General features: G+C 34.1%; 2 protein-coding genes across 4 annotated transcripts in view; one reads left to right on the forward strand and one right to left on the reverse strand.

Annotated features, from left to right (window-relative positions):
• Nucleotides 1–2,340, forward strand: part of Gdi (GDP dissociation inhibitor) — a 43,698-nt gene extending 41,358 nt beyond the window's left edge. For 2 of the 3 annotated variants that reach the window (XM_025299309.1, XM_019844484.2), the window contains one exon: nucleotides 1–2,340. In XM_025299309.1, the coding sequence (XP_025155094.1) occupies nucleotides 1–357 (357 nt within the window). In that variant the 3' untranslated portion in view covers nucleotides 358–2,340. The other variant, XM_011152119.3, reaches the window with a different exon arrangement.
• Nucleotides 2,260–25,245, reverse strand: Aasdh (Aminoadipate-semialdehyde dehydrogenase). Its single transcript, XM_025299308.1, has 10 exons — nucleotides 24,942–25,245; nucleotides 8,576–8,828; nucleotides 7,978–8,436; nucleotides 7,507–7,883; nucleotides 7,325–7,416; nucleotides 6,338–7,230; nucleotides 6,002–6,150; nucleotides 5,769–5,932; nucleotides 2,903–3,166; nucleotides 2,260–2,831 (listed from the first exon to the last, which is right to left on the reverse strand). Exons 1-10 carry the CDS (start codon nucleotides 24,952–24,954, stop codon nucleotides 2,442–2,444), a joined length of 3,054 nt encoding a protein of 1,017 aa, XP_025155093.1. The 5' UTR covers nucleotides 24,955–25,245; the 3' UTR covers nucleotides 2,260–2,441.
• Nucleotides 25,246–26,740: the final 1,495 nt, after the last annotated feature.

The following is a 26,740-nucleotide window of genomic DNA, read 5'->3' on the forward strand; positions in this document are numbered from 1 at the left end:
GTCGGCCGCAATTCTGACATCTACGTATCACTTGTGTCACATACTCATCAAGTTGCAGCGAAAGGCTGGTTTATAGCCATGGTCTCGACTACAGTGGAGACAAAAAATCCTGAAGCCGAGATTAAACCTGGTCTGGACCTATTAGGCCCGATAAGACAGAAGTTCGTCAGTATCTCTGACTATATGGTGCCGGTCGACGACGGTCTCAATAGTCAGATATTCATTTCCACCAGTTACGATGCGACTACACACTTCGAAACTACTTGCTTGGACGTGCTTGACATATTTAAGCGCGCCACCGGCGAAGAGTTCGACTTCAATAAGGTTAAGCACGAGCTAGGTGACGAAGATCAGTAACCGTAACTGGATGCGCGCGTACAGTTTTGTCACATAAGTCTCAGAGGAAAATTGGAGAGGAAAATGCGCCCTGCAAATTTTCGCATATTCAGTAAGAAATATCGCTCGGTACGCAGCACGGATACCGATCATGTCGATAATGACAGGGTCTCAAGGCAGATACCATGGAACAAGTCACGCTACGAGCAGACCTGTGCCTAATTATAAATGTAGATTCTCTTTAACAGAGAGTGTGAAATAATGGCAAAAGTATGTCTAAATTCTCCCTTTATCACTTACTTTAGTCGATCAATTTCTCGTCCTGCTGCTGTTCCTGCGGATCCTTCGACAGTCTTATTCAGAAGCATAGAGCTCCAAATTTAATATGGAAAAACAAATTCCCAAATTCTTTCTACGACTTCGATAGCATCAGATTACTAAGGTCAGAGAACCTCTTATAAATTTATATTTTGCACATATGTACATTTGATTTGCCGATACACGTTCCAGTAAGAATAATAGAAAAAAAGAGAAAAGAAAAACAGACGAAAATAATTGAAACGTCCGTCACATTATATGTATACAATGCAAATGTATCATATTTTAATGTATCAAATTATACAAGAATATAGATAAAACTTCGAACATTGGTAGATTAAATTGTATAAAAAGGAATCTACAGGTACACCGCAATTAAGGACAGTCGGCGGACGATCAAATCATCGTATGCCATAATATAATCCAATAAATTGTTAAACTGATAATTGATTCATGACACAGACGAAACAATGTGAGTATCACATTTATCTAGATTAGTACCGGTAACATATTTAGATCGTAGAACAGATATTTCCGAAAAGTCCCAGCTGTGCTGTGAATTATGGAAAAATTTATATCCTTTTTGTATGGACGAACATCGACTTTAAGTTCTTCAAGTTGCATTTATTAAATTATATTAAATACTGGTCGATCGTGCAATGATATAATTTTATGCAAAACATGCGAGTGAAGGTAGATAAATTTCCGTTATTGATCGTATACCAAATTAAACAAAAATTAACACCCAAATATGAAACACGCTTTTCGATGTGCATATCGCGCATATAATTGTAATCATCTCTTTTTCATCTACTACACATTCGCTCATCCTTATATTGAGGAAACTTTTGTTTAGCAGAAAAATTGTATCAATAGCATAATTAGATATTTCCAACGTGCGCGCAACAGAAGTAGAGGTAGTGAAGTCGCATATATGCCTGAAGCAAGGTCAATAGAGAATGTTAAAAGAAAAAAAAAAGAGAAAGAATCGAAGGTCGAAATATTGAAATGAGGGCGATCTCCGGAGCAGCCAAGCATTACATCGTGTATGTGTGTGTGTGTGTGTGTGTGCGCGTGTGTGTGTGTGTGTGCACGCGCGCGCGCGTGCGCATGTGCGTGTGTATGTATATTGCATAATACACGCACGCGTGCAAACACATTATATAAATCCATATAAATATACAAAAAAAAATATATGTATATGTATATACGTACACATACACGCGTGCGCGCGCGCACACACGCAATACACACACAAGAAAAATGGAATCGTTGAAGTATTGTATTTCATATGAGATTTGGATTATTTCTTTGGCATAATGGAAGCGCGAACGTATCTCGTAATATTATATTGTTACCTAAGATAAAGGAGGATGGAGAACAAGGGGGATGGAGCAGAGGAAGGACGAATAAGCGCGCATTAATTATATGTGCAAACCGATCGACTAATTATTGTCGTGATTTTTTTTCTTTTTACATCGGTTAAAAACAGATCAGCAATTTTATTTAGATTTATGTTTTACTTGCACTCTCGCATGAGTACCACGACGGACGCACGCAATTTCACACTACGTACGGAAATTCAGTGAAAAATGGGTACATGCATTTGTCAACTGCGATGGATATCTTTTATTGTTATCCATACTTGTAACATGAGAGCCGAATGAAATAAACAATATTGTACTATCTGTGTTCTTTGCGATTCTGCCCAATTAAAACTTTAAAATCTGTTTCAGCGAAAATTTTAATATCTTCTCACACCCAGCCTCAACAGATACTAATATGTTTCAACCAAGCTTTAACACGTAAAGGTTATTATCTCTGCATCCTAAGACAGCTAAATTGTCATGGACGACCGGTGAGGAGAAAATTTCGCCGGGAAGTCGCTTCGACGTGAACAATTTACCCTCTAAAATATCGAACACTTGAAATGTGCCATCTGTACATGCCACGAACATGTGTTTGTCTTCGCACCAAGGAGTCGCGAAGATAGCTGAATGGAATTGCAACATATATCTTAATCTCGGTTCTTTTTCTTCCATTATCATTTGCGGCATCTCGAGGCAATATAGATGTTTGTTGCGGCTTGCTAAAATAACGTGCTCATTGTTATTTATGGACATGTGGGTAATTATGGGATACGAAAACACATTGCCGCATATCTCATACCGCCACATCTGCAACAAGAAGAAAAGGAAGGAATCAGCAAAATGTAGTGCTAAGAGAGCAAAAAAGAATTTACGCTTACTTGACAATCAGTTTCAATATCAAAGCAACACAACATTCCAGCTACAGAGCAAAATAAAACGTATCCGTTTTGAAGAACAACAGGTGCGACGAAGACTGGGTCTTGCAATTTATGTTTCCACATAATTAGCCCGGAAAATTGTCGCAAAGCTAAACAAGTGCCGTCCAATGTCCCGAAAAGAACCGAAATTGATTGTGGATGTAAACAACCAGTAGCACAGATACCACCTTGGCTTGCTTTAGTTTTCCATATTTGAGTACCATCCTGTGAAATAATGTGTGTACACACATATATATACACACTCACACATACACACACATATATATATAGCGTATGTTATTTATTTTATATTTTATAATTAGGATATCTAAGTATTTTTATTGCGGATGATGTTAAAAGCGAAGAAACATACGTTCAAAATTCCTGCAAAATATTATATTATAAGATAAAAAATATAAAAATTAAATAAAATTATTATATGTCATGTGATTACAGATTGCACATCACTTTAATAGTAATTTATTGGGTGTATAAATTAGTTCGGTCCGTTTTCAAAAGATGGCTCCGGCTGTTATGAATGGTTCATAGTGACTGTCGATTTTGGCGGTTTCAGAGAGGTTCGACATCTGCCAATAATATTCAGTTTATATCGCTTTGAGTTTCATACAAAAACCTTGCTTTTTATAGTGTTGAAAATGTCGAATTTTGTGTTAACCAAGCAGCATTTGCGGGAGGTTTTAATTTTCTGCTTTAATTAGAAAAAGGTGCAGCTGAAGCCGATCGAATGCTTGTTGAAATTTATGGTGACGCTGCTCCAACTGATAAATTATGTAGGGAATGGTTTCGACGTTACAAGGACGGAGATTTCAGCGTCGAAGACAAGCCTCGCTCTGGACAGCCAAAAAAATTCGAGGACAAAGAATTAGAGGCATTACTCGAAGAAGATCAGAGTCAAACGCAAGAGGAGCTTGCAGAATCATTGAGAGTGACTCAACAAGCCGTTGAGGCCTGGATACGAGCCGGAAAAACGGCCGGAATACGAGCAAGGACATGATAAAGTTATTCTTCATGACAACGCTCGGCTTCATGTCGCAAAAGTCATAAAAAATATTTGGAAACGCTCAAATGGGATGTTTTACCGCACCCGCCGTATTCTCCGGACATTGCTCCTTCTGATTACTGGTTATTTCGAAGGATGCAGCACGATTTGGCAGGTCACCGGTTCACTTCTTTCGCAGAAATCGAAAATTGGCTCCAAACTTGGATCGCCTCAAAAGACGAGTCATTTTTTCGAGATGGAATTCGAAAATTGCCTGAGAAATAGGAGAAAGTAGTAGCCAGCAATGGAAAATACTTTAATTGATCTGTTCATTCATTTTGTTTTGAAATAAATACATTTTTTAACACAAAAAAACGGACCGAACTAATTTGTACTCCCAATATTTAAATTATAGTATTTATTGATTTTAAAATAAAAGGAAAATGTTTGTGTGGACTATTTTACAAATTTGTTTAATCGATTGCAAGCCATTATTTTGTAAATGTATTTTTTTCTTACTTAAAGGTATTTTGCAAGAATTTTGAACATGTATTTTTTTTTTACTTTTGATGTCATAACCAAGATAGCCGCGGCAAACACTTAGGAGCTTTAATATACAGGATGTCTCAGAACAATTTTGACAGAGCTCGTGAACGCGTAGAACGGTTTAAGGCGAACAAAAAATCTTATACGTTTTGCGATATTCGCGATAAAGCGGTGAAATAATAGCGCATAGCTGAATAGCGGCGCGTTACCCCTCCCCTCGCCGCGCGCCAGCGTAGTTATTATGTAGATCGACTGGGTCGCGCTGTGATCTCAGCGATTGCAATACTCATATCATCTTGGTGCGCACTCACTCGTCAGATTTCTGTAATTAATTACTTTGCAAATTATTGTGAATATCGCAAACCAGAATAGGACTTTTATTCGTTTTAATCCGTTCTATGTCTCTACGAGCTCTGTCAAAATTGCTCTAGGACATCCTATATACAAATAATATAAATAATACTTTGAGTCCTGGTTTTATTTTGAAAATTGAAGTGCTTTATTAAAGGTACATCGAATAGATATAAATAACGTTTCCAAAGTTTTATTTAAAAAAATGGTTCTAGCAGGAAAAATTAAAAAATTCATAAAAATTTAATTCGTTTTCCAAGATACCCAGGCAGAACAGAAAACCATGATGACATTAAAATGACCGAATCATGATAAAAAATAAATTTTCCTCATCATTTTGACATCATTTTGATCTCATTATGATTTTCTCTTCTGCCTGAATGAGTAAATTATCATAAGATAATTTTGAAAGCTATAAAGGATATAAATAAATCAAAATGTTTTTATTTTTCGGAACATTATATGTTGTATTTTCTGTCTGCTCAACGTGGCCACATTAGATGTCAAAAGGAAGAAATGACACACTGAAAGTTTTTGCGCGCCATTTCCAAACAAAAAATATTTGAATAAAAGTATATTTCAAATTACTAAAGCATATTTATAAAATGCTCCAAAAGCACACACTATAATTCTTTGTTGATAATCAATCGACAACCATAATTAATATTGAGGTCGTCATGCGTATGTGTAATCATTCCATATAACCAATTTTATATTAGTTATTATGATTGTTGAGTGATTATCAAAAGAAATATGTTGTGTCTGAACATTGTGTAAGAGCATTTTACAAGTATATTTTAACGATTTAAAATATTCTTTTATATAAATATTTTTTTAGTTAGAAATAAAAATTTTGGGCCTAACCAAAAGCCTTGAGGAAGATATGATGAAATTTAAAAGTTAACGATAATAATTATAATTAATACATACCTCTATTGAAAGGCAATATATATGATGATCGTAAGAACCTACAAATATCTTGCTCTTTTGCACACACGTTATCGCCGTACATTTTACCATGTCTTGCGTTTGAAATTTCCAAATTACTTCGCCCGTTTTTAAATGAACGCAATAGATATATCCATCGTAACAGCCTGCAATTTAAAATTTTGTATGACATTTTTCAATAATAATTTAATTACATTGCGATACGAGACTCTTACCTACAATTCCACGAAATTCGGTTAAGACTAAAATAGAAGCTTCTATCCTATCTGGTAACTTTAATTCGTATGGTTTAGTATTTTTTTCTAACAGGTTAACTGTACATATAATTCCAGAATGTGAACCGACTGTTACGAACAATTCTGATCTGAAAATCGGTAAACACTTAAATCGGAAAACACTTAAAAAATTGACATTCACAATTAAGATATTATTTTATTATGACATTCACAATTAAGATATTATTTTATTATGACATTCACAATTAAGATATTATTTTATTATGACATTTTATTATGACATTCACAATTAAGATATTATTTTGAAAAACTTACGTAGAATAACAATACACAGTTGGCGAAGCATCAACGCATTTCTGCAAATTATAAGTTGATACTACTTCAATACTTGATATATTTATCGAAAGTAATTTAATGCTTTGTTCTTGAACTAATATGTCTCCATTAGTTTTTCCTCTGCATTTATATTGGTAAGAATTATTACGATTTGTGGACATTGGGTAACTATTCAAAACTGGTTTTTCTATCATGAACTTATCTGTATTAAAGATGCTTTGGATTTTGTTATCGTAAAAAACGGCAATGCAACGATTGAGACTCATGTTCCAATCCAAGCTGGTTAAAGTGGTTCTGATGTAATTAACGCACTCAATAAATGTAACGTCCTTCAGCAACATACCAATCAATTCGGGAAATTCCACTTTAAACGTCTCGGCAGCAGCACTTGAAATCTGAAGTGCTGTTATTGATGTCCCTCCTGACGTCAGAAAACCAACATCTTTAACTTTTATATGCTGACTCCATAAATTTTTAAATATTTCACCTATATCAGCGTACGAATTATTTGCACTGATAACTTCCGTTTCGGAGTTTCTGCACACTTTCTTCAGTGACGACATACAAATTTTTCCATTAGAAGTAAAATCAAATTGTTCGACTATAATTATTTTATCAGGTTTATAAATCGCTGGTAATATTCTTAAATGTGATATTATGTTGTTCTCCAAGTTGATAAATTCTTTAATTTTCATAATAGATAAACATAGATATAATTTGTGGCTTTTTGCGTCCCAAAGCGCGGCACAATTTCGCACAAAATTTAATTCCGTCATGACTTTTTCGAGTTCCCGTAAATTCACTTTGATTCCAAATCTTTTTATCACATTATTTTGCCTTCCTAAATAAAATATTCTACCGTGATCATCTATCTATAAAAAAGAAAATAACAAAATTAGAAATTTTAAATAATATCTTCATCTAATCTTAAGGAATTTTGCAAAAGATATAGTTAATAAAACTTACCGAAATAACATCACCGGTATAGCGGAAAACTTGCTTACACAAATTGTCTTCATCGGTTTCATTTCCAATAATGCAAATCCTACTCGAGCTTCCTATGTTAAAGATAAATAGGTCGATTTATCTGTTTAATAATAAAATTTGGCAGATATATATTTCACATAACTATAGTATTAAAAACTAACCAATATAAAGGAAGCCAGTGCCTCTAGTTAATATCTCGTTATTCTCATTTCTGACTTGGTATATAGTTTCTGATAAAGGTTCTCCAATATAAGATTCATCTATACCATTGTTTTTAATTATTTCATTAATACTAGACCAGCACGATACTTCGGTTATACCGTAAATATTAAACAATCGTGTCTTATTTTGTGAGTGACTAGCTTCTGAAAGCAACTTGGTACTAGGAAATGGTTCTCCACCCAAAAGAAGAATTCTTAAATAAGAATTCTTGTCCAAAATTGTTATCCTTAAGCGTTTTGTGGACCACATGTGAAAAAATAGCGATGGAGTAATTTGAAGAAATGTTACGTGGGCATGGAATATCTTTTCCAAGAGTCTAAAATATATTTAATTTCACTTTACACACTACTTCATTTCTTTCAGTATTTATTTTTTAAATTGAGTTTTTCTTTTTAATAACTGTTATTTACCTATTTGCTTCATATTTTAGTTGTTTTGACACCATGAACAAAGTTGCAGCACATGAAAGACTTAAGAAAATTTCAATAATACATGGATCAAAGGTAAAATTTGTTAACTGGGAAATTTTGTCATTTTCTGTCATTTCCAAAATTCTCTTCAAATCTATAATATTAGGTAATATACAGGAATGAGGTACTTTAACAATTTTTGGTAATCCAGTTGATCCTGAAGTAGCAATTGCATATGCAAATTGATGCCATTTTTTACCATTAGCACCACTTGCTAGGACATCCATTAATTTTGTAAAGTATACAGATTGTCCATGAATATTCAATTGATATATGATTTCTTTGTTAGGTGTCACATATTTGGTAAAGATATATCTTACATGTAAAACAGTAAATATATCTTGACATGTCTTTGTATCTGAGGATATATTAAAAAAAGCATTTCCACTATGAAGAATCCTGTCAAAAGATTGATATAAACTTAAGATAAATGTGCATAACGAGAACAAAACAATTTTACCTTATCATGTCCAATAAAAATTACTTAATTATAAAATTATTTAATTATAAACAATAATAAAAATATATCAGATCTTACCCAAGCATTAAAGAAGGCACACAATATTCTAAAATATCAAAATTGATGCCAATAAATTCAGGATTCTGTATATATTTCAAACAATCAGAGACTATTTTTGTTGCAGCTTGCAATTCATTGTAACTTATAATCTTTACTTTTTGTAAATCATGATATTCTATTGCTGGTTTCTTAAGATAATGCCAATTGCATATATTATATAAGGTACACGACAAATCTTTCTTCTCATCATCTTGTCTTTTACTGCAGCTAACTAAAAGAATATGAAAAAGATCAATATATAAAAAATGTTTATATACAGGGTGTCCCATTTTAACTTCCGCATTAAAAAATCTTGAAATCTTCGAGGTCGACGAAAAAATGTTTCAGATAAAAGTTGTATAATTTCAAAGGGGACATAAAACAACTATACTATTTTGCTTACAGATGGCGCCACTTTCGAGATTCATTGATCATTACTTTTCTTAAATGGATACCTCAATTTTTTATTACACTTTTTTTTACCAATTAATTCAAACAACTTTTGTCTGAAAAATTTTTTTATTTGCCTAATATTTTTTAAGATATTTAAGAAAGACTTGATAACTTTTTCAATATTTAACTCACGATATCTCATTAACTATTTGTCGGAAGAAAAAGTGGTACTAGACATTTTTGCTCTTCTTGATCTCAAGAATATATTGTTACAATAGCGCCCTGACTTTTGTTAACTTACTGACTTTTGGAAATTTCAAAATGATCAAATTAACAAAACTCAGGACGCTATTGTAACAATATATTCCTGAGACCAAGTAGAGCAAAAAAGTCTAGTAGTTTTTCTTCCGACAAATAGTTAATGAGATATCGTGAGTTAAATATTGAACAAGTTATCAAGTCTTCCTTAACACGTTCGCGACGAACAATAAATCCATTGGTTCACTCTAAAGGACGCACAAGTTTACAGTGTTCGTGTTCAGCTTTCCTTGAATAAACATGTTATTTTGCTATAATTGTCTGATCGACAAACCATGTTGCTAGTACATAGATTTCTCATGTAGCCGTAGTTATGATATATAGAGCCCCCGATACACACAGAGGCTTTCAGAAGCAGTGCAATATTTCATAGTGTGTGATCCATCGATGGACACGCACGTCTATTAATATAAATCAGTGTGACCCACCAGTGGGTCACGATGTCGCGAACGTGTTAAATATCTCAAAAAATATTAGGCAAATAAAAAAAATTTTCAGACAAAAGTTGTTTAAATTAATTGGTAAAAAAAGAAGGTGTAATAAAAAATTGGGGTATCCACTTAAGAAAAGTAATGATCAGTGAATATTTCGTAAGTGGCGCCATCTGTAAGCAAAATAGTATAGTTGTTTTATTGTTATGTCCTCCTTGAAATTATAAAACTTATGTCTGAAACATTTTTTCGTAGACCTCGAAGATTTCGAGATTTTTTAATGCAAAAGTTAAAATGGGACATCCTGTATATTTGAAATAATCATTTAAAGTAATTTCGTACAATCAATGAATTGAAATTAATAAATATATATTTTACACACACACACGTGTGTGTGTGTGTGTGTGTGTACACATATACAGGGTGCACGATTTATCTGAAGACATTGAAATATCTCGAGAACTATGCATTGGATAAAAAAAAGTGATTAATGAAAGTTGTTAGTCTCGAAGGGGGACATCCAATGATACCAAACTCGACCTCTCACCCCACCCCCTGGGGGTGGGGGTTGGGGGCAACTTTGAAATCTTAAATGGAAACCCCCATTTTTTATTGCAGATACGGATTCTACGCCACAAAATACGTAAATTTTGTCCGAAACTTTTTTTTTGATTCGTGATAGATGGCGCTGTAATCGCAAAAAATTATATTTTCTGTAATTCTCCAGAAATGATCATTGGATTGAGAAATAAAAAATACCTGTTCAATATTTTTAAAGAACATAATAAAAGTTATTCCCCCCCATCCTCTCGGGGTAGGGTGGGTGGTAACGTTCAAAAATCAAATGGGAACCCGAATCGAAGAGGGAACTGCTCGACGCGCCACTGTGGGTGTATGGCGAACTACGACTTATTATAAAAGGCAAAGATGGATTGGCAGAGGTGGCCCGATTAATTGGCCTGCTAGGTCGCCTGATTTGACATCGCCGGATTTCTTTCTGTGGGGTTACCTAAAAGATAAGGTTTATCAACAAGTGCCAACAACTCGTGAAAACATGGTAGAACGCATAAGAAACGCTTACGCTGAAACTCCCGCAGATATGCTTCTATCCTGTGTACAGTCATTTGAAAAAAGGATCAATAAGTGTATTGAAGTTGAAGGTAAAAATTTCGAACACTTACTCTAATTAATTGAACAGTGAGAGGCAAGGGGACTCACATTAAAAAAGCACCCCGATCTGTGAGAGGCAAGGAGACTCACATTAAAAAAGCACCCGAAGGGAACATAAAACTACTACGTCCTCGTCGTTGTTCCTGTGTAACGCTAAAAGTAGTTTCTCGGAAAAATTCAACGCTATCACGAATGAAAAAAATTGTTTTAATAAAAATTTCACGTACAATCTAATTCTGCAATGAAAAATGTGGGTCCCCATTTGAGATTTGAACGTTATCACCCACCCTACCTCGAGAGGTTGGGGGGGGGGAATAACTTTTATGTTCTTTAAAAATATTGAACAGGTATTTTTTATTTCTCAATTCAATGATCATTTCTGGAGAATTGCGGAAAATATAATTTTTTGCGATTACAGCGCCATCTATCACGAATAAAAAAAAAAGTTTCGCACAAAATTTACGTATTTTGTGGCGTAGAATCCGTATCTGCAATAAAAAATGGGGGTTTCCATTTAAGATTTCAAAGTTGCACCCAACCCCCACCCCCAGGGGGTAGGGTGGGAGGTCGAGTTTGGTATCATTGGATGTCCCCCTTCGAGACTAACAACTTTCATTAACCACTTTTTTTATCCAATGCATAGTTCTCGAGATATTTCAATGTCTTCAGATAAATCATGCACCCTGTATATACATGTATATACAGGGTGTCCCATTTTAAGTGTCCACCCCAAATATCTCTCTTATTTTTTATTTTAGAGAAAAATGGTTCCGACACGTTTTGTATGGTTTCGAGGAGGCCATAAGATGGTACCATTGATTTGACCTTGAAGAGTCATTTGAGGGTCACGTGAAGGTTACCTCAATCTTTTTAGATGGCACCCGCTATTTTTTATTACATATTCTTATAGCTGACCTCGAGAGCTTCTCAAAACACTATAATCAAATGTTTTTTGGTGAAGTACTTTTCAAGTTATAAAGCTCCAAATTTACAAAATTTTGATAAAAATACAAAATATTTCGTAAAACATTCACTTTCCGATAGTCTTATTTTACATGATCCAACCAGTCAGGGCAAGATCCGAGCATGATCCAGCCAGTCAAGGCAAGATCCGAACATGATCCAGCCAATCAAGGCAAGATCCGAGCATGATCTAGCCAGTTAAGGCAAGATCCGAGCATGATCCAATCAGTCAAGGCAAGATCTTCTTTTGTGTACAATTACTTAAAGTGTTCAAAAACTTGGCCATTTACTTGTATGCATAGCTCTAGTCTATGGTGAAAGTCGTCCTTAACTTTTTCAAGAACACCTACATTAATATTTCTGCAAGCCTGTCTGATCCGGTTTTTTTATATTTTCAACGGTTGTAGGCTTTTGCGAATAAACTATATCTCTAATGTACCCCCGGAAATAAAAATCTAGGGCTATCAAGTCGGGTGATCTTGGGGGCCATTCTTGAACTCGGCTGTCCATACCAATCCACCTATTCGGGAATCTATTGTTTAAATATTGTGTAACAGCTCGAGATCTATGAGCCGGTGTTCCATCTTGTTGGAACCACATTCGTCTGAGTAAATCATTGTCGACATGTCTCAAGAGGTTGGGCAGGTCATCTTAAAGAAATCTTAGATAGATTGCCGCATTGAGATTTTCTTCAAAAAAATATGGATCAACAATAACATCTCCCAGGATGTCTGTCCAAACGTTAATGGACCACTGCTGTTGGAACTCTTGGCTTCTCTGCCAATGTGGATTAGCATCTGAATAATAATGGCAGTTATGTCTATTAACGCCTCCTCTATTACAAAATGTGGCTTCATCAGAAAAAGCGTATCAGTAATGAACCGGGGATTTTGTTGGATTTGATCTCGAGCCCAGTTACAAAAACGTACACGGCGTTGGTAGTCCCTCTCTTCCAATTGCTGAGTTAGATGAATGTGATATGGGTGAAACTTGTTGAGCTTAAGCACACGATTGGCTGTTGATTTAGATATACTGTATTGCCTCTCAATTTGTCTCGTAGAGATTTGAGGATTCAAAGCAACGGCACCTATAACAGTCAATGATGTGACTTTATCAGGGCCCGATTTTCGCCGATTTTTTCTAAGAAAACCCTGTTCAGCTCTGTCGCAGCCTTTTTATTACTTTGCTATCAGGATGGCGTCTGTCTGGAAATCTTTCAGCATAAAGCCTTTCTGCTGCCTAGTAATTATTCCTGGCCTCACCCAAAATGCGAATCATGTCCACAATTTCATTTGGTGGATAAGCAGCCATAATTATAAAGAAAAAAGCGCCAAAAAACAAAAAATTCCTGTCTTATAAAAAAAAGTCAATGGATAATAATATGCGTCTGTCTGAGACTTCGCCAAAATACCGACAGTTGCCCAAGTAAGAAATTTGAAACAAGCCTCTTGATATTTGTTTCATTAAAAGAATTGTCAATTGCACTTTCACAATTGTTACAGTTCATTGATTATCAGGCAATACAGGATCTCGTCTTGACTGGCTGGATCATGCTCGGATCTTGCCTTGACTGGTTGGATCATGCTCGGATCTTGCCTTGACTAGTTGGGTCATGCTCGGATCTTGCCTTGACTGGTTGGATCATGTAAGATAAGACTATCGGAAAGTGAATGTTTTACGAAATATTTTGTATTTTTATCAAAATTTTATAAATTTAGAGCTTTATAACTCGAAAAGTACATCACCAAAAAACATTTGATTATAGTGTTTTGGGAAGCTCTCGAGGTCAGCTATAAGAATATGTAATAAAAAATAGGGGGTGCCCCTATTTTTTATTATAAAAAAAAATTGAGATAACCTTCACGTGACCTTCAAATGACTCTTCAAGGTCAAATCAATGGTACCATCTTATGACCCCCTCGAAACTATACAAAACGTGTCTGAACCATTTTTTTCTAAAATCAAAAATAAAAGAGATATTTGGGGTGGACACGTAAAAGGGGACACCTATATATATATATATATACAGGGTGTTTGATAGCTGATCATGCAGACGAAAGTTGGAGATAGATTGGGTGTAGCCGAGAAGAAAAGTCATGTACCACAATGTCAAATTGCCAATAGTTATCGAGTTATTAATTAAAACATGTGAGCCAATGAGCGTGTAGAGAGCGGAGGGCGACTGCAGTAAGCACATAGACATTTGATACAGGCGGAGCCAGCGAGTGGCGGTAGGCGAGCGCGCGCGGCGAGAGGCAACGTAAACAACAAGAGGCGAACGCGCGCGACGAGGAGCGAGCGAGCGCGAACGATGAGGAGCGAGCGAGCGCAAGCGACAAGAGGCGAGCGAGCGCGAACGACGAGGAGCGAGCGAGCTATAAGGAAAAAGCTATAAAGAAAAAGCTCGCTCGCTCCTCCTCGTCGCGCGCGTTCGCCTCTTGTTGTTTACGTTGCCCCTCGCCGCGCGCGCTCGCCTATCGTCACTCGCTGACTCCGCCTGTATCAAATGTCTATGTGCTTATTGCGGTCGCCCTCCGCTCTCTACGCGCTCGTTGGCTCACAATTAATAACTCGATAACTATTGCCAATTTGACATTATGGTACATGACTTTTCTTCTCGGCTACACCCAATCTATCTCCAACTTTCGTCTGCATAATGAGCTATCAAACACCCTGTATATAGGGTGTCTTATAACTAATCTGGCAGAGCTCGTGGAGACATAGAGCGGGTTAAGATAAATATAAAAATCCCATACCGTTTTGTGAGATTCGCAATAATTATCGAGTTATTAATGACAGAAATCTGAGGAATGAGTGCACGTCGAGACGTTATGGGAGGAGCATCTAGCCGCTCAGGCTAAAGAGCACTGCCCAGTCGACAAAGGAACTGTTGCCGACGTGCGGCGAGAGGAAGGACGAAGCGCCAATGTTTATGTCTTTACCTCGCCGCTCCTACATCCCGCCGCACCGCGTCTAAGCTCGCGCCGATATGGCCGCTGAATATTCGCGATTACAATTATGAGATTATTTTATAAGGTACCACATATAGCTCATATTGAATTGTAAAGTTCAAGATTCAGAAGTTCTTTCATCAAGGAAAACATCGAAAAGGAGAAAGCGATAGAGAGCGATGAGATCTACAGAGATTCTCATCGTTTTCTATCGCAATCTATCATTTTGCTGCATCGGATCTGAAAGAAATGATATCGCGTAAAGATAGAGTACGATGAACACTTTTCATCGTACTCTATTGTATTATATCGTTAGGAGAATATTTAATTGTTAGAGTATGATAGAATTCGCATAGAGACTCATCGTGTCCTATCGTTTTATTCAAGTCTACACGGAAAATATGTTTGGTTGAATGAACCCATTTTCTGACGAAATGAGAGAGAGAGAGAGAGAGAGAGAGAGAACGATTAAGAAATTTTGATTGAGAATAGCACAATTTTGTTTAAGTTAACCGTAAACCTTGATGAATTAGACTCACAAGGGACATTCGGCAACGCGGAAATTCAAAAAAATCTGAAACTCTGCATAATTGTAGAGCAGATATACCTAATAACAAAACAATTTTTCGTTGGTGCCCAAAAACGGTTTTAAGGGTGGAAACAACCCCTTGAACAAAGTTGATTTTTGTCTTTCTAAGCGAATATTATCGAAACTATTAAAGATATGAAAAAATGTTTTAGACAAAAGTTTTATGGTTTTAAAAGTACTTTATTATGCTATATTTAGATTTTTTAAAAATGTAAAATTGTGTATAAAATACCCCCCCTCCCTTTCTCTTTTTTCAAATTGTTAAAATCAATTGTCCAACCAAAATAAAGCTTATTTTATGACAAATTCAACCATATATAATAACATTATGTTTGGAAAAGGCAATATTGAAAAAAAAATTAAAAATGCTCTTATATACAGGGTGCACGATTTATCTGAGGACATTGAAATATCTCGAGAACTATGCATTGGATAAAAAAAGTGGTTAATGAAAGTTGTTAGTCTCGAAGGGGGACATCCAATGATACCAAACTCGACTTCCCACCCCACCCCCTGGGGGTAGGGGTTGGGGGCAACTTTGAAATCTTAAATGGAAACCCCCATTTTTTATTGCAGATACGGATTCTACGCCACAAAATACGTAAATTTTGTGCGAAACTTTTTTTTTTATTCGTGATAGATGGCGCTGTAATCGCAAAAAATTATATTTTCCGCAATTCTCCAGAAATGATCATTGAATTGAGAAATAAAAAATACCTGTTCAATATTTTTAAAGAACATAAAAGTTATTCCCCCCCCCCCAACCTCTCGAGGTAGGGTGGGTGATAACGTTCAAATCTCAAATGGGGATCCACATTTTTCATTGCAGAATTAGATTGTACGTGAAATTTTTATTAAAACAATTTTTTTCATTCGTGATAGCGTTGAATTTTTCCGAGAAACTACTTTTAGCGTTACACAGGAACAACGACGAGGACGTAGTAGTTTTATGTTCCCTTCGGGTGCTTTTTTAATGTGAGTCCCCTTGCCTCTCACAGATCGGGGTGCTTTTTTAATGTGAGTCCCCTTGCCTCTCACTGTTCAATTAATTAGAGTAAGTGTTCGAAATTTTTACCTTCAACTTCAATACACTTATTGATCCTTTTTTCAAATGACTGTACACAGGATAGAAGCATATCTGCGGGAGTTTCAGCGCAAGCGTTTCTTATGCGTTCTACCATGTTTTCATGAGTTGTTGGCACTTGTTGATAAATCTTATCTTTTGGGTAACCCCACAGAAAGAAATCCGGCGTTCTTTAAAATGTTCTTTAAAAATGTTCTTTATGTATGTTCTTTAAAAATATTGAACATCTCTATGTTCTTTAAAAATATTGCACAGGTATTTTTTATTTCTCAATCCAATGATCATTTCTGGAGAATTGCGGAAAATATAATTTTTTGCGATTACAGCGCCATCTATCACGAATAAAAAAAAGTTTCGGACAAAATTTACGTATTTTGTGGCGTAGAATCCGTATCTGCAATAAAAAATGGGGGTTTCCATTTAAGATTTCAAAGTTGCCCCCAACCCCCACCCCCAGGGGGTGGGGTGGGAGGTCGAGTTTGGTATCATTGAATGTCCCCCTTCGAGACTAACAACTTTCATTAACCACTTTTTTTTATCCAATGCATAGTTCTCGAGATATTTCAATGTCTTCAGATAAATCGTGCACCCTGTATATGCTACGCGTACCAAACTTAAGGATTCGCTACTTGATGATGGCATTTCTTTCTTCCTCAAATCTTCCTCATAATTGCAAATTGTAAAAGATAAGGAAGGAAGAAAATAGAAAATCTAAAAAAGCAATAAAGTTGATGTTAAGAAGTAAGTAGGAGAAAAATAGCATGATAAGGATACAGTCACTAATATTTAAAAATGTTATAAATTATAAAATTTCACGTAATAGACGTTTATTTTGCCAACATTGCGGCTACCTTTTTCATTAATTTAAACGACACGCGTAAATATAAATAAATATGTGTGTGTGTGTATGTGTGTTTTTGTACGTGCGCACGTGTGTGTACATCATGGCAACATGCAAAACACTTGTCACAAGTTTTATGACTGTGCGACCAAAATAGCACTCTTTATCAAGTACAGTGCAATCAAGGTTCATTATATTGACATATGTTATCTTCATTCATTTGCATATAAAAGCTGTCCATTTTGGAATACATTTCAGTGTTATTGAAGCAGTTATTGAAGCAGTACGTATATTATTATTGCTGTGAGAAATGTTTAATTAAAATATCCTTAAGATTTGTATCATAATGTCAGTAATAAATCCAGCTAATGTTATTAATTTGTTAATTGCGACATTTCATTTCACAAATATTGCAATAACTCCTGTTAATCATCAAGAGGTGGAACTCCATGATACAATTACTGATTTAATAAAGAGTACTATACATCACGATATTACGATCGAACATGAGTGGGGACTTGATTTTGACGATCCATCAGAACCGCATGACGTACAATTTGTAGATGTGTACGATATTGATGCTGAAGAAGATAATTATGGAAATGAAGTTTGCACTGTGGATGATGAAGGTGGAAATGTAAACTTAAATTATAAGAAAAAAGCAATCGAATTTTGGAAGAGTGGAAAGAAAGGACATTTATCTCTTACTTCTGTACAACATCGTTTTAGAAAAGTAAAGTTTAATTAAAAAATAAGAAGAATAATATATAGTAAAATACTTGAGGCTTTTACGGTGTACAGTGACCGGCAGTAATTCGTTCCGCGACAGAGAGAACTCTATTTCCCCTCTCGCGGAACGCATCATTGTCGGTCATTGTACATACAGCTTTGACTATAAATATAAAGCATCCCAAAAAATTTATTTAAATTGTGTAACAAAAACATACTATATGAATATATGGAGAACATAATATAGTATACGAGTATATGGAAAAATAATATAATAAAAAAATATAATATAAGAATATGTGGAAAATAATATTTATTTTACAATATTTATTGTAATATAATATAATATTAATATAATATAAATTATAATATAAATATAATATACATAAATATAATATACACATTATATTATAAAATATTAATATAATATTTATTGTAAAGAGATTATATATTTACTATGAGTATATGCATTGATTTCTAGGAAAATACAATGAGTTAGAGATGCTTTATACTTATGACCAAAGCTGTAAATTATATAGTTAGAGTCGCGTTGTTTTTTATTTTAAGTTTTACAATTTGATGTTTCGTGAACATTTAATTCGTATATAACTTCTTTTATTTTTGAATTCGAATTGTTTAATATTGAAATTTGTTTTCTTCTAGGTAAAATCTATTCAACAATTGCACAGATGGCAAGAACATGTAATGCGTGGGGGTTCAAATACAGACAAACTTGTAGTTATTGCTGAATATGTTCTTATAAAATTCCAAGAAGCTGTTAATAGAGGACTTATTATTCATGATATAAATCTGCGAAAATGGGCACTAGAAGCAAAGGAATAAGTGGATTTTTCTTCATTTAAAGCAGGAAATTGGTGGATATGGAATTTTAAAAAGGCACATCGTATTACATCACGTAAAATAACTGCATTTAAAACGCGGTCTTCTCATTTAACTGATCTAACTATACGTCAAAACGCTGAGGAATTTGTAAATACAGTAAAGCCACATATTAATGTAATCGGTGCTGAATCAACTTATAATGCGGACGAAAGTGGCTTTAATTTAGAAATACATGCAGGAAGAACATTAGCTAATGTAGGAGTGAAGACATTTGGAGCTACTATCCAATCTTTATCTGCTATGACTCATAGCTACACCATTATGCCTATTATATCTGCAGATGGACATCTCCTTTCGCCTTTGTATATAGTATTAAAAGAATCTACTGGTGTTTTTGGATCACAAGTAGAACAAACTCTTTTTAGACCAGTGAATATTTACATTGCGGCTTCAAAATCAGGGAAATTGACAACTGAACATTTCAAAAATTGGTTCCAAGAAGTGTATCTACCAAACACTGGAGAGAAAAGTATACTACTGCTTGATTCATGGACAGGACATTGCCCGAACCAATTGGAAGAACTTGTACCAAAAGACAAACATGTAAATATTCTAACAATACCATAAAAAACAACTGCTTTTATACAGCCATTAGATGTTTTTGGTTTCAGAATCTGGAAAAATTTTGTTCGAAGCTTTTCTGATAGTGTTATTATAAATAATTATGACATAAATTTACATTTACGTAATAACATAATAAAATTGCAATCTTTAACACACAATCAACTGTCTTCTCCAAGATTTCGAAATTTATTTAGATATAGCTGGTATAAAAGTGGTTATTTATCAACACGGCCTGAAAAATTTCATAATCCAATCGATTATTGTTATTTTAAAGAAGAAAAACGTATACCAAAATGTAGCATTTGTGGTAAAATGGCTTTTATACGTTGTGCATGGTGCAAGCAATATTTTTGTTTTGAACATTTCTTTGAGCAATATCATTATTGTAATAATTATATAGAATAAATAATATTTTACTGTCCTCAATTCCTGTAAAATTTGTATATATTATAATCCATACCAAAATATAAGATATCTTTCACTCGAATATCTATATCGACTACTTAATTAATAAAACCTATATACTGAATGAAGCAAAACACATACACATAAATGTACACTGAATAAATTTATAAATTATATTTTTCATTATTAAATCCGTGTGTGTTCTCCTTTTTTCTTCATATCATTCATTTCCTTATTTGTTCTTTACAATTGAATTTAAAAGATTATCTATATTAGGGTTATATACACTCTCTCTGCGTCCTCCTTATCATGCTGTTCTTCTTCAACTTACTTCTTAACATCAACTTTATTCTTTTCTTAGATTACCTGTTTTTATTCCTTCCTTACCTTTTACAGTCAGTAATTATGAGGGAGAAAGAAATGCCATCGTCAAGCAGCGAACCCATAAGTTTGGTACGCGTAGCATATATATAAGAGCATTTTTAATTTTTTTTTCAATATTGCCTTTTCCAAACATAATGTTATTATATATGGTTGAATTTGTCATAAAATAAGCTTTATTTTGGTTGGACAATTGATTTTAACAATTTGAAAAAAGAGAAGGAGGGGGGGTATTTTATACACAATTTTATATTTTTAAAAAATCTAAATATAGCATAATAAAGTACTTTTAAAACCATAAAACTTTTGTCTAAAACATTTTTTCATATCTTTAATAGTTTCGATAATATTCGCTTAGAAAGACAAAAATCAACTTTGTTCAAGGGGTTGTTTCCACCCTTAAAACCGTTTTTGGGCACCAACGAAAAATTGTTTTGTTATTAGGTATATCTGCTCTACAATTATGCAGAGTTTCAGATTTTTTTGAATTTCCGCGTTGCCGAATGTCCCTTGTCAGTGTTAATATTTTCAGTTAATATTTCTCTGTATCGTTCATATTTCATTTGCAAGCTGTATCATGGACCAAACATTTTTACCATGTATCATGCATAAATTGTTGTCTTATATCGTAATTCTTGTATATTATATAGTGGTATATTAATGACAGAAGGAACTGAAAGTTCTGTTTCGTACAATTGCGAAAAGAGGACCATCGTTGTCAATGGTGCACCAACGATACTCGGCATAAAATTGATTCCTAGGTATAATCGCGATACAACGCAAATCCGAGTGTTATTTTGACACGCATAAAAATAACGTGGCACCATTGACAACGATGGTCCTCTTTTCGCAATTGTACGATACAGAACTTTCAGTTCCTTTTGTCGTTAATATACCACTGACAAGAATTACGATATAAGACAACAATTTATGCATGATATATGGTAAAAATGTTTGGTTCATGATACAGCTTGCAAATGAAATATGAACGATACAGAGAAATATTAACTGAAAATATTAACACTGAGTCTAATTCATCAAGGTTTACGGTTAACTTAAACAAAATTGTGCTATTCTCAATCAAAATTTCTTAATCGTTCTCCCTCTCTCGCCCTCTCTCTCTCTCTCTCTCTCTCTCTCTCATTTCGTCAGAAAATTGGTTCATTCAACCAAACATATTTTCCGTGTAGACTTGAATAAAACAATAGGACACAATGAGTCTCTACGCGAATTCTATCATACTCTAACAATTAAATATTCTCCTAACGATAGAGTACAATAGAGTACGATGAAAAGTGTTCATCGTACCCTATCTTTACGCGATCTCATTTCTTTCGGATCCGATGCAGCAAAACGATAGATTGCGATAGAAAACAATGAGAATCTCTGTAGATCTCATCGCTCTTTATCGCTTTCACCTTTTCGATGTTTTCCTTGATCAAAGAACTTTTGAATCTTGAACTTTACAATTCAATATGAGCTATCTGTAGTATCTCATAAAATAATCTCGTAATTGTAATCACGAATATTCAGCGGCCATATCGGCGCGAGCTTAGACGCGGTGCGGCGGGATGTAGGAGCGGCGAGGTAAGGACATAAACATTGGCACGTCGTCCTTCCTCTCGCCGCGCGCCGGCAACAGTTCCTTTGTCGACTGGGCAGTGCTCTCTAGCCTGAGCGGCTAGATGCTCCTCCCATAATGTCTTGGCGTGCACTCATTCCTCAGATTTCTGTCATTAATAACTCGATAATTATTGCGAATCTCACAAAACGGTATGGGATTTTTATATTTATCTTAACCCGCTCTATGTCTCCACGAGCTCTGCCAGATTAGTTATAAGACACCCTGTATATATATATACAGGGTGTTAGAAAAGTCTGGAAACGGTCAAATATCTCAAAAACAAAACGTTTCTGAGAAAAATGTTTTCAACCAAAGTTGTAGGATTTTAAAAGTTCTATTGAATGATCATATCCGTTTGACCTTGAGTGGAGGGGTCAAAGCGAGGTTAAGGCCAACATGATTTTTTTAAATGGAACACCCCATTTCTTATCACACAGTGAAAGATGACAGCGAGACATTTCCAAAACACTACTTGACAACCTATTTTTGTTGAAAATTGTCTGAATTATGAGCTTCAGAATTTACGGTACCACCAGCATTAGTATTATCCAGGATCGTGTGGAGGTTGCATGGTCGGACTTTACATCCCTATGTGTATGTATATATGTCAGCAGAGATAAGGACCCCGCGGTTTATCACTCCCGCAGTATTTAATGACTCCAAACCCTCTCTGCTGCGTGTGTGTGTGTGTGTGTGTGTGTGTGTGTGTATGTGTGTGTGTGTGTGTAGACGGGTTTTTACTGAATTAAGTGTTCAAATTGTCTTCTGTCTGCTGCTTGACCTAATCGTAGATGAAATTCATTTAAAACGTTTCGTCTCATTTCTGGTGAGATAAGATTTACTTGATGCAGTATGCGTTCCCACACAGCAGAGAGGGTTTGGAGTCATTGAATATTGCGGGAGTAACGAATCGCGGGGTCCTTATCTCTGCTGACACACACACACACAGGAGTGTAAAGTCCGACCATGCAATCTCCACGCAATCCTGGATAATACTAATGCTGGCGGCACTATAAATTCTAAAGCTCATAACTCAGACAATTCTCAAGAAAAATAGGTTATCAAATAGTATGTTGGAAATGTCTCGCTGTCATCTTTAACACTATGTGATAAAAAATGGGGTGTTCCATTTAAAAAAATTATGGTGGCCTTAACCTAGCCTTGACCCCTCCACTCAAGGTCAAACAGATATGATCATTCAATAGAACTTTTAAAACTCTACAACTTTGGTTGGAAACATTTTTCTCAGAAACATTTTGTTTTCGAAATATTTGACTGTTCCCAGACTTTTCTAACACCCTATATATATAGAGGTGCCAGTAAGTCTTTCCATTTTTTGATCCTTTAATTATCGCAATTATAATATTGTTACATTGATAGAAGGAAATTTAATTATGATTCTAAATTAATTAGCAATATTTCTTTACAGTATATATCAATTTTCATCGAAATCAAACTTTTAGAAAATAGCAGACTTCAAACCAAGTGAAGAATACATACGTCATTGTACGTTACTTAAGTTTCATCGCAACGGCAACGGATGCAGTAAGATAAATTAACAGTGTATATCAAGGAACTATTAAAGTAAGGATCTATCAGATGTGGTTTGCAAGATTTCGTGAAGGTGCTTTTAGTCTAAAAGATAAACCGACACCTGGCCGACGAAGCATTGAAGGCCACCATTTTCTAAGGGTAAGTTTGATCTTGGTGAAAATTGATATATACTATAAAGAAATATTGCTAATTAATTTAGAGTCATAATTAAATTTTGTCCAATGAATGTAGCAATAATTGTGCTGAAAGGTTAAAAATGGAGACTTTCCGGTATCTCTAATAATATATATGTATACATATATATATATATATGTGTGTATATATATATGTATATACACAAAATATATATATATATGTCCCATTTTACATGAGCTATGAGGCAAAAATTTCGAAAAATATGAAAGAAAAATGTTTCAGACAAAAGTTGTATGGTTTCAAAAAGAACATAAAACAACTATATCATTTTGTTTACAGATGGCACCACTTTCAAGATATTCACTGATCATTACTTTTCTTCAATGGAAATCCCAATTTTTTATTACATTATTTTTTTCTATCAATTAATTTGAACAACTTTTGTCTGAAACATTTTCTTATTTGCCTAATATTGTTTTGAGATATTTAAAACTTGATAACTGTTTCAACATTTAACTTACAATATCTCGTTAACTATTTGTTGAAAGAAAAAAATATTAAACTTTTTTATTCTATTTAGTCTCAAGAATATATTGTTACTGCGTCAAGAATATATTATAATAGCGTTCACTTTTAATTTATTAGCCTTTGGAAATTTCCAAATCAAATTAAAAAGTCAGTCGTATATATACATATATATATATACATATTATATGTCTGACTATATATATTATATGACTGATTATATATATGTATTGTGTATTATATATATATGTATAATATACACACACATATTATAAAGTTTTTCTAAACTTATAAAGCATAATGTATCAAAAATGAACCTTCTCTTTACTTATATTCAATTTTTCTCACAAAGTAAATGCAATTAAAGCAATCCAATTTCGCATTTGAGTGACAACTGAGAATATCACCTTTTCAGTAATATATATGTATGTACATATATATATATATATATATAAACAATGTGGCTACATACATTGTGTAATAATAAAATATATTAAAACCAGGCATAAATTTTTGTACTCATTTCATATATATTTATATATGAGCATGTATATGTATACGTCAAATACAAATTCAGATTTTAATTCAATTTTAAGTTTCTTACTTCATGTCTTTATTAGACTCTCTTATTAAATTTAAATCTCTTATTTTAACCTGAATTTGTGAGTATTGTGATCTTGAAATTTTGAATCGGTACCGATTTTGAATATATGTGTATTTATAATTAAATACCGATTTTGAATATATGTGTATTTACAATTAAATAATTGTTATTATCTACTTACTTGCATAATTCATGATATACTTGTAAATTATTAAAAAAAATTTTTTCTTTTGGTAATTATTTAAAAGACAGTCAACCCCTTCGATTTTACTACAATTCACCTATCTTGTATATTTTGACGCGTAAAAACTGAATATGAAAGTTAAAATCATTGCTGGAGTCCGCAAAGCGAAATATGAATCGCTAAATTTGATAGATATGACAGGTTAGGAAACCTGTATAGCAACGACTGGTCTGTTCATTAAAGTCCACCTGGGGTACGTTCCAAAATCAACCTTGGTTAACTTCGGAGGTTAAAGGAGTGGTAGGAGCAGAGAGAAGAATGAGAGCGGCCACCGGCCGTATTTCGGGGGATATGGCTAGGCGCATTTTAGATACGCCATCTGATCAAAATGCGCCTAAACTACGTCCGCTTTCGCGGTGATAAAAGTAAAATGTGCCTAGGTTCGTATCCGTACTACTTCTATGCAATGGATAGTAGATTAGAAAAAGACAGACGACAGACAATCGTTCCGTCTTTGTCTCACTACTGAGCGGCGCGCGGCAGTAAACACGAGGCGAGGTAGCGGCGATCTTATCGTTAAATGAACATCTCTCCGCTTTTCTTTCATCTTTCACGCTCCAGAGACATCAAAAGACGCGGTAGCGTCTCGTGTCAAGGGAACGTGCGAAGCGAGGAATTATTTTTCACGCACGCGAGGTAGCACATGGGAGACTAGACGAGCGTCGACATATTATCTGTTTCTTTCCCGCTCGTCTAGCTTATTGACTGCGTGAGCCGCGAGATTTTTCTCGCTACTCCTATACCTCGCTCTTTCTCTCTCTCGCGCACTTGCTCGCTCTTCCTCTCTTCTCGTGTTCTTACGGCTTGATTAAATATATTAATTACATGACAATATATATATAAATAAATGACACATATATAGTATATATGTATATAAAGAATATTTAGTATTAATGCACAAATAAAGAAGAGAGAATTATAACGAGAGACGAAAAGTTAATAGAAATCCACTCTTAGCCAATATATACATCTTTTAAAAATGATTTGTTATTAAAGTATATGACAGAATAATTTATTTATGCTAATAAATTTAAATTAAAAATTAAATGAAATGTTATTTGTTTTGTAAAAGATATTCCATTGTTACATTTTTCTTTTCGTAGCAAAAATTAATTTAGTCTAGTAAAAAAAGAAATTAGTTTTATTATCATATTTCAATTACGACTTTATTATTTAATTTTACGAATAGATAACGTGCATATTGTTGCTCAACGGAAACGTTGAGCAACATTATGCACGTTATCTATTCGTAAGGAAACGCGAGAAAATGGTGATTTCCGTCAAAAAATAAATGTAAACTTTTTAATAATATAATAATTTTCTTACGTAAGTGTTTGTTTTTATAGTATAACCTGTTGAATTTTATTAATTATTAATTCAGCATGTTATAGTATAAAAAATATATTTTAATATAAAAATTAATGTAATATTAATTGTTTGCATTTGCAAGAAATATGGATAGAACAGGATAGGTTGCAATGATACATAGGAAGAAAAAAGATAGATGGATAAATAGATAGATAGGTAGATAGATATAGAGATAGATATAGATGGATAAATAGATAGACAGATAGATAGATAGATAAATAGATAGATGGATAGATAGATATAGAGAAACAGATAGATAGATAGTTAGATAGTATAGAAAAAAAGATAAATAGAAATATAATTATCATTATTATTATTATTAATGTTTTCAGTTTCAAGAGAACATTCGCTTAAACGTAAGTCTTACT

The sequence above is a fragment of the Harpegnathos saltator genome, unplaced genomic scaffold (genome assembly GCF_003227715.2).
Source record: "Harpegnathos saltator strain DR-91 unplaced genomic scaffold, Hsal_v8.6 scaffold260, whole genome shotgun sequence".
Classification (NCBI taxonomy): Eukaryota; Metazoa; Arthropoda; class Insecta; order Hymenoptera; family Formicidae; genus Harpegnathos; species Harpegnathos saltator.